The sequence below is a fragment of the Brassica oleracea genome, chromosome C2 (assembly GCF_000695525.1).
Source record: "Brassica oleracea var. oleracea cultivar TO1000 chromosome C2, BOL, whole genome shotgun sequence".
Lineage (NCBI taxonomy): Eukaryota > Viridiplantae > Streptophyta > Magnoliopsida > Brassicales > Brassicaceae > Brassica > Brassica oleracea.
In genome coordinates, this window is record NC_027749.1 from 49,150,609 (window position 1) to 49,159,606 (window position 8,998).

General features: G+C 36.3%; 1 protein-coding gene across 1 annotated transcript; it reads left to right on the forward strand.

Moving 5' to 3' along the window:
- Nucleotides 1–6,608: 6,608 nt before the first annotated feature.
- On the forward strand, nucleotides 6,609–8,998 carry LOC106324494. The gene is made up of 7 exons (XM_013762457.1): nucleotides 6,609–6,716; nucleotides 6,838–6,924; nucleotides 7,008–7,196; nucleotides 7,328–7,486; nucleotides 7,568–7,621; nucleotides 8,238–8,369; nucleotides 8,603–8,998. Exons 1-7 carry the CDS (start codon nucleotides 6,609–6,611, stop codon nucleotides 8,996–8,998), a joined length of 1,125 nt encoding a protein of 374 aa, XP_013617911.1.

Genomic DNA, 8,998 nt, shown 5'->3' on the forward strand with positions numbered 1-8,998 from the left:
GAGACATTCACAACTCTCAGCTTCATTGAAAAGCTTCCTCCAAGCTATGCGGATTTCAAGAACTACTTGAAGCACAAGAAGAAGAAGATGGGGCTCGAGGAGCTCATCATGAGGCTTCAGATGGAATCCAGAAACCGAATTGCTGACAAGGTCACTGCTAAGGAGCACAGTGTCAACATGGCTGAGCACAAAGGCAAAGGAAATGCACACACTAATTCTCCTGCCAAGCCTTCCAAAACTGCTGCAGCCTTGAAGGCTTCTGGAAAAAACTTCAAGAACAAAGGTATTGAGATCAATGCGAATGTGGAGAAGTTCAAGGGAAAATGTCACTACTGCCACAAAGTGGGGCACAAGACTGTTGAGTGTCGCAAAAAGATCAAGGATGAGAAGGCTCAGGCAAATCTCACAGAGGAGGATCTCGTTGCTGTGGTGACTGAAGCCAACATGGTTGAAAGCAACAACCCCAAGGAATGGTGGTATGACACTGGTGCAACCACCCACATTTGCACCGATAGGGCGATGTTCAGCACCTATCAGAAAGGCGAGACTCAGGAGAAGCTTAGAATGGAAACACTGCAGTCTCCAAGATTGAAGGACGCGGCAATGTGATTTTGAACATGACATCTGGACGTGAAGTCACTCTGACGAATGTGAAGCATGTGCCTGACACGAGGAAGAACTTGGTCTCGGGAACCTTGCTCAGCAAGAATGGATTCGCCACAAATTTTGAGGCGGACAAGCTCGTGATTAGGAAAAATGGGATGTATTTGGGAAGAGGGTATGTTAAGGGTGGACTTGTCAAGTTGAATGTAATGACAGTCCCTCCGAAAGTTGTAGCTTCAAAAGTTTCAATGAATAAGAAAGAGCCAGTTGCTTATTTGGTTGAGTCTTTTAATATATGGCATGAAAGATTAGGCCTTGTAAACTACAAATCTATACAAAGTTAATGAATTTAAATCTAATTCCTAAATGTAAAACAAGTAAACTAAAATGTGAAGTATGCGTACAGGCTAAGCTCACGAAAACGCCATCACCTTGTGTTGAAAGAACTAATAAACCTCTAGATTTAATTCATACCGATTTATGTGATTTAAAATACATACAAACTAGAGGTGAAAAAAAGTACTTTGTGACCTTCATAGATGACTGCACAAAATATTGTCATGTATATTTATTACATAGCAAAGACGAAACCTTAGAAAAATTTAAAGAATTTAAACTCGAGGTCGAAAATCAGCTTAAAACAACTATTAAAGTAGTTATAAGCGACAGAGGAGGCGAGTATGATTGTCCACTCAATGCATTATGTAAAGAACATGGAATAATCCATCGAACTACAGCTCCTTACTCACCAGAATCTAATGGAGTTGCTGAACGCAAGAATCGAACTCTAAAAGAGATGATGAATGCAATGTTGCAGGAATCTGGGTTACCCCAGAACATGTGGGGGGAAGCGTGGCTTACGACTAATTATATCCTCAACAAAATTCCACACCAAGTAACTGGCAAAACTACATATGAATTATGGAAAGGTAATTCACCTTCGTATAAATACCTCAAAGTGTGGGAGTGCTTGGCAAAAGTTGCGGTACCGCCACCAAATTAAAAAGGTCACTATTGGACCTAAAACAGTGGATTGCATCTTCATCGGATATGCACATAACAGTAATGATTATCGATTTCTGGTACATAAATCTGCAATATCAGACATTCATGAAAATACAGTCATGGAATCAAGAAATGCATCTTTCTTCGAAAATATTTTTCCATATAAGGAAAAACAAGGTTCAAAACGAACTCGAGAAGAAAGAGACAATGACAAAAACTCAGAAACTGAGACAAACGTCGAGATTTCTATAAATGATATTTCAGAAAATGAAGAAAAAGATAAACCTCGAAGAAGCAAAAGAGCTCAAAAGGAAAAATCTTTTGGTGAAGATTTCCTAATGGCATTTTTAGTAGAAAATGTTCCAAAAACTTTGGCAGAAGCCATGGCTTCACCAGAAGCTCCATTCTGGAACGAAGCGGTCAGGAGTGAATTTGATTCGATCATGCAAAATTATACTTATTACATAACGGATTTACCACCTGGCTGCAAAGCATTAGGGAATAAATGGATAATGACACGAAAACCTGGTGGAAAATACAAATTTAGGCTTGTAATTCAAGGATTTCGACAAAAGGAAGGATTTGACTATTTTGATACATATTCTCCAGTGACGAGAATAACATCAATAAGACTGATGATAGCAATCGCAGCCTTAAGGGACCTAGAAATCCATCAAATTGATGTAAAAACCGCTTTTCTAAATGGTGATTTAGAAGAGGAAATTTACATGAAACAACCTGAAGGTTTTGTCATTCCCGGACAGGAAGACAAAGTATGTCGACTTGTAAAGACACTTTATGGGCTTAAGCAAGCTCCTAAACAATGGCACAAAAAATTTGACAATATAATGATGTCAAATGGTTTCAAGATAAATGAATATGACAAATGCATATACTACAAAACTACCAAAAATGCGTATGTTTTGCTATGTCTATATGTAGATGATATGCTCATTATTGGAAGCAATAAAGACATTATCAATCAAACAAAGAACATGCTCAAAGGGACATTTGAGATGAAAGACTTGGGATTAGTAGATGTAATTCTCGGGATTAATGTCACAAGAAATTCAAACGGAATTATCTTAACCCAATCTCATTATGCTCAAACAATATTAGAGAGATTTAAAAATTACTCTAATAGTACGGCGAAAACTCCGTTAGATCCCCAAATGCACTTGACAAAGAATTCAGGTGAAGCGGTTTCACAAAACGAGTATGCACGTGTGATCGGAAGTATCATGTACTTGACTAATTGTACGAGACCAGATCTAGGCGCATGCAGTAAACGTACTTAGTCGATATACAAGTAATCCAGGTCATACACACTGGAAAGCTATAACGAGGGTACTCAATTACTTGCGCTACACCAAAGATTTTGGGCTTCACTATGGTAAAGAACCAGCAGTTTTAGAAGGATACAGTGATGCTAACTGGATATCAGATTCTAAAAACTCAAAATCCACGAGTGGATATGTCTTTACACTAGGAAGAGCAACAATATCATGGAAATCTACCAAACAAACAGTGTTAGCCAGATCTACCATGGAATCTGAGTTCATAGCCTTAGACAAAGCAGCAGAAGAAGCTGAATGGCTTAGAAATTTTTTGGAAGATATTCCTATGTGGGAGAAACCAGTGCCAGCTATACGCATACATTGTGATAGTCAATCAGCTATAGCTCGAGGTCAGAGTAATCTATACAATGGTAAATCTCGTCACATCAGAAGACGACATAAAACCATTAGACAACTTATCTCAACTGGTGTAATCACAATAGACTACATCAAATCGGCTGACAACCTAGCGGATCCATTTACAAAAGATTTGTCACGAGATGTTGTTGCTAAATCATCAAAATGAATGGGTTTAAAGCCTATAACAAATGAGAATGCTTGACTGCAACCCTACCTATCATGACTGGAGATCACAAGACGTAGGTTCAAAGGGAAAACAAAATCAAACTGAATCTAACCAAAGCACTTGAGACAAAGTAGCCTCTTCCCAGCTCCTAAGATGATAAAAGTGCTAACAAATGTGAGAAGGATAAGCATAAGATTTTAATGATTCCACAGCTTCTAAAGCGGAGTATTACTCAATACTTCTCATGGTCAATCACCTAATGAGTGTGAAATGAGGCCGTCCGTTTCTAGGAGAATGAATGCTAGGCTATATTCTCTAATTTCACTCATGAAAACCAGGAATAGTTCAGGACCACAATGAACACAATAGAGAACTAAGTTCTACGAGAAAATGAAGCGTGTTATGCATGTTGTCTCGGTTTACATAAAACACCGGTTGGTTCAAGACATCATGTTCACCTTCTGGTAAAGTAAACCCGACAGATATTAACTATGAGTGGTTCAAGGCTTAAAAATGCCACCAACTCAAACATATTTAATTTTCGCAAACACTCTCGATAAGTCTGTCTATTTTAGTCAGGATTAGAATAAGTCTATCTAGTCTAGTCAGGATTAGAATAAGTATATATATATATTTTTAAGAGTCTATCGAGTCTTCATTTAGTCTGCATATGTTTAGAGTTATTTCTATTCATGTGGGAGATTGTTGGGCCAATTTATTAAAGCCTTATGGCTTTATTAATAAAAGGCAAATGGTGAATGAAATGGGCCTATGGGTTACACTAAAAACCCTTGGCTTTAATGAATGGAAATTGCAAAAGTCCCACATCGGGGAAATTTGGTTTCAGAGAGGAGTTTATATATGTTCAGACATATAACATGGTTTAAACGGCTCAGAGAGAGAGCTGGCTCCCACGCACGCGCCGCCGCCGCCGTCCGGCCGGCTCGGCGTGGGCTTGGGTCTTGGGTCTTGGGTCTTGGTGGAGGGCCTCCGGCCCAATAAGAATATTCTTTTGGACCAAGTTAAGCTCAACGTTGTGCCATTCAATACAAGGAAAAACAACATGATTTTTTTTCTAAAACGACAAGTAGTTTGTCTAGAAAATAAAAACGTCATGAATTTTATCCTCTCTAAATTTTTAAACAAGAAAAGAGAGAGTCTTGCGGAAAGAGTTTCGCAACTCAACTTCCCTCGATCTCCGCGAGATTTTCGCCCACGTGCAGCAACTGTTGCGGGAAGTGGGTCTTCTCTGTCTCTTTAAATATCGACTCTCCTCCTTCTTCATTTCACTACGTTTTTACATCGAAAACAAACAGAGAAAATCCCTTAGCGTAAGTAAATAATGCGAGAGTGTTTCGTAGAGTTTATAGTTCGATAGGGCGATCACGAGTGAGGCGTGATTCGTCTGCCATGGTTGTGTCCTGGGATTCTATATTCGTACAGTCCCGTCTCACTAACGGAGAGAATATTTTGAGTTAAGGAAAAAGATCATCTCTCGACTCCATGCCTTTTTGCGAATACGATTTCTTATCGTTTCGATAGGGCGATCACGACTGAGCCGTGATTCGTCTGCCATGGTTGTATCCTGGGACTCTATATTCGTACAGTCCCGTCACACTAACGGAGCGAATATTTTGAGTTAAGGAAAGAGATCATATCTCGACTCCATGTCTCTTTGCGAATATGATTTCTTATCGTTCTTGTATTCGTCTTTTACATTCGTCTATTTCCTTAACATCGCTTTTATTTTATAGTTTATGACCAAAAAAATATGACTTAGTTATCGAACCTGAAATGTGGTGAAATCCCAAGCCATTTCTTTAACCACTTGACCACAAACTCCCCGTGAACCTCGGTCGTAAGTTACTTTCATCACTTGGTCTTTTGATTTGTTTATTTGTTTTTGTTTGATTGATCTTTTGGTCACGTCAGATGACGCTGTCTTTTGGTGGACCGGACGTGTCCCTACCAAATACTGCATTGCAGGGATAGTGTGTTTCATGAAGAATATAGGGTAAACGGAATACTCACTTAGCTTGCCTCACAAGGCAATTCCAAAAAGCTCATATTCGAATATAACTATGAAGGCAACTCCAAAAAGCCCGTGTTGACAAGTAACTTGGACGTCACACTTTCAATGACAGAATCTCTGTAGTAACTCTTTCGTTTCTTAAAAAAAAAAACAAAAAGTCCACACAACACAAATTAAAAACTTGATTAAGTATGCCGGCCATTCAAGATTATACCCTTTCACCTTTCAGAAAACTCACAAAAAGTGCAGTTTATATGATATCATGCTGAAGACAAGATCGCACTTTGATATCATTGAAAACGTGATGACTGGAGCAGTACTTGGAGAGAATCTCAAACGCACGGTGATTTGCAAAATCTTAACGAAAACCAAGTGTATTTATAATGTTATACCAACACAAGATTTACTAAAGAAATTAGCATTACCCATCATATGATGTGATGTACCTGCACCAACACTTTTGCACCATACTTGTGTTTAATAGCACACAAACTCCGCCTATTCCTGAATAAAAAAAGCAACTACACGTAGTTTCTGAAAAATATGGTATTGCAAACACAAGAAAAGGGTAAGGGATTAAGTTTTTCCAGTGTTAAGAATCCTCTCTCTGGCCAATTCTTCAACACTTCAAGAATAATATCATATACTTAGAAATGCAAATAATTGAATGGAAACTATATTGTAGAACAGAGATGAAAGTGTTGATTGTGCATCACCTTTCGCTCCTATTAGCCATAAACTAATCAGCATAACCTCAAAACAAATTAATATTCATTTATTACATTTTTTATATTTTGTAATTGACTAACAAACTTTTCCTGGTCAAAGAACTTTCATTCCTCTTTTCTTTTCTTTTTTGTCAACCATTCCTCATTTAATACTCATTTAGTTTATAAAGTTTCATAATTTTACCAAAAAAGGTTTCATAATGTATAGTAACATAATGCCAGTCAAACATTTATCCCTATATTCTTTATTTAGAATACATATTACCAAAAACAAACAAATCAAACATAATTGTAATTAATTTGCTATTCATTCCTTGACGTCTTAATATGTATATATATGTATATAACAGAGCATTCTCAACACAACAAAAACAAAAATGTCAAAAGGAATTAGGATGGCTCTGGTTATGAATCTCTTCTCTCTTTTATTTTCAGGAGTCTTAGTTCATTCCGGTCAAAGTACCGTACCTCTCAAATCCTTCAAGGTCAGATTTAAAACAAAAACTTTGGACACATATATGTTTCCCATATTTTAATCTATTTAATTAAGTCAGCATCATTTTTCTTATATCATGTAATGAGATCAACATCCTTTTTCATTAACAGATAGGTGAAAATGTAACATATGATTGTATAGGTATTTATATGCAATCAGGACTTGATCATCCCTTACTCAAATACCATACGATTCAGGTGCATGATTTAAAAAATTGGTCCTACAAAGATTTTTTATGAAATGTGATTTTTAACTTTACTATATTTGCACCTTTTGAAAGATGAAACCATCAGTTTCAAGGACTGAACTGAAAAGTCAAATTGGCATAAACAAAGTACAAAAACAGAAAATACCATGTCCAGATGGGACAATTCCTGTATGGAGAAATACAAAAGAATTCACCACCAACACTCAGGTTTTGGCCAAGAACCATGTTCATTTTCTATCACCTGATAGTCCTGGAACACATGTAAAACATTCAATTTCCTCTTAATATCGTACACCTCATATTTTCTTATATCTATATATTAAGTATTAATATATGGAGTATATATATATGTAACATTGGACACAATGGTGACTAACATTTACTTTTGGTAGTTTGCTGGAGTAAGGTCATTGAATGGTCCATATCATGGTGTAGAAGCTTGGTTTAAAATGTTTGAACTAGACATCGCAAAAGATCAAGCCTCGTATAGTCAAATATATATAGGCAATGGGTCGGATAATGAGGTCAATTTTATTTCAGCGGGTTGGATGGTAGGTTTACATTTTACTGTTTTGTTTCTTTAATTCGTTTGATGGTATGGATACTCCTAAAATATTGCAAATCTTTTACAGATAAATCCAAGCTTTTTTGGTGACGGACGTACTTGGACATATGGATTTTGGAAGGTGTGCATGTGATATATATTCTTGGTTTCTTCAGTTGTGTAGACAATACAGAGGCGTGCGAATGGTATAAGTTTTGAGGCATTAGCCTCAGGCCCCACTTGTTTTAGGAAATTTTGGGGCCCCATATTTGTAGTCATTAGCAAAATGATAATATAGTTAGTGTCTTACTGGAAAAAAACCCTATGTTTTCTTCTAAATAATTCAAACTTTCTTCTCTGGTTTCACTTATTGTCGTGGACACAAGCTTTTTCTCCTCCTTTGACGTTGATTTTCTTTTTGTCAGTTTAAAAGTTAGATATATTTTTTTCCCATCAAAAATAATATATTTCTACTGGAACTTTCTATAATTTTCCTTTTATATAACAACTTCAAAATCTGAAATAACAAAATACCAATTTTTATTTACATTTTATATTAAAATTATTATTTGACTAGTATTACAATTTGTATTATTATCTTTCTTTCTTTTTGAAACAATTTGTATTATTATCTATAATAAAAAATTGGACTATTTTGCCTTAGGCCCCTAGTACTCTGGGCACGGCACTGAGACAATATACTACACTTGTTGAATATCTAAATAAAATAATATGTAAATATAAATATGATTTTGTAGGGTAAAGATGGAAAAGGATGTTACAACACAGCATGTTCAGGGTTTGTTCAAGTATCGCAGACGGTTCCCATAGTTCAACCCATTGATGTTCCGACTGGCCAGTTTCTCTGGCTGCATTACTCCATCCATCAGGTATTTTTCTTAATTTTATATATTTATTTCACATATGTCATTCCCACTAAGGAGTTAAGGATTTATGAATCATGAAATTTATACAATCAAATTAGTGGTTGATGTATATATAACTATAACTTTTTAAATAGTCCGTAAATTTCCTCCTTTCAAATAATTTGTTTAGCACATTTTTTACTGCGAGTCATATAAATTAACAAATACTTATTTGTTTATTAATTATATGTGAAAAGGACAAAAATACAGGAAACTGGTGGATTACAGAACTGGGTGAACCCAACATCGATATTGGATATTGGCCAAAAGAGCTATTTAATCTTTTAGACAATGGTGCAATTATGGTTGGAGCTGCTGGTGTGGTTCAGGCTTCACGTTCTGGTTCAAGCCCTGAGATGGGTAATGGTCAACTTCCGAATGTTAATCACCCTAATGATTCAGCAATTTTCACAAATATCGAAGTTTTGGATTCCAATTATGTGCAGCGTAAAATGAATTATTTTCATACTGAAGTGCTTCTAGATAGTCCCAAATGCTATGGGCTAACAATTGGTAAGGAATCTATATTCCGAGATCTACTTGGTTTCTATTTTAATTATGGTGGTCCAGGAGGAAACTCTTGTGGAATTTGA

Bases quoted from the DNA above. Each gene is read 5' to 3' on its own strand.
- LOC106324494 (XM_013762457.1), top strand. From the start codon at position 6,609: ATGTCAAAAGGAATTAGGATGGCTCTGGTTATGAATCTCTTCTCTCTT. The intron at 6,717-6,837 runs GTCAGATTTAAA...TTTCATTAACAG, and splicing joins TACCTCTCAAATCCTTCAAG to ATAGGTGAAAATGTAACATA. The intron at 8,370-8,602 runs GTATTTTTCTTA...ATATGTGAAAAG, and splicing joins TGCATTACTCCATCCATCAG to GACAAAAATACAGGAAACTG.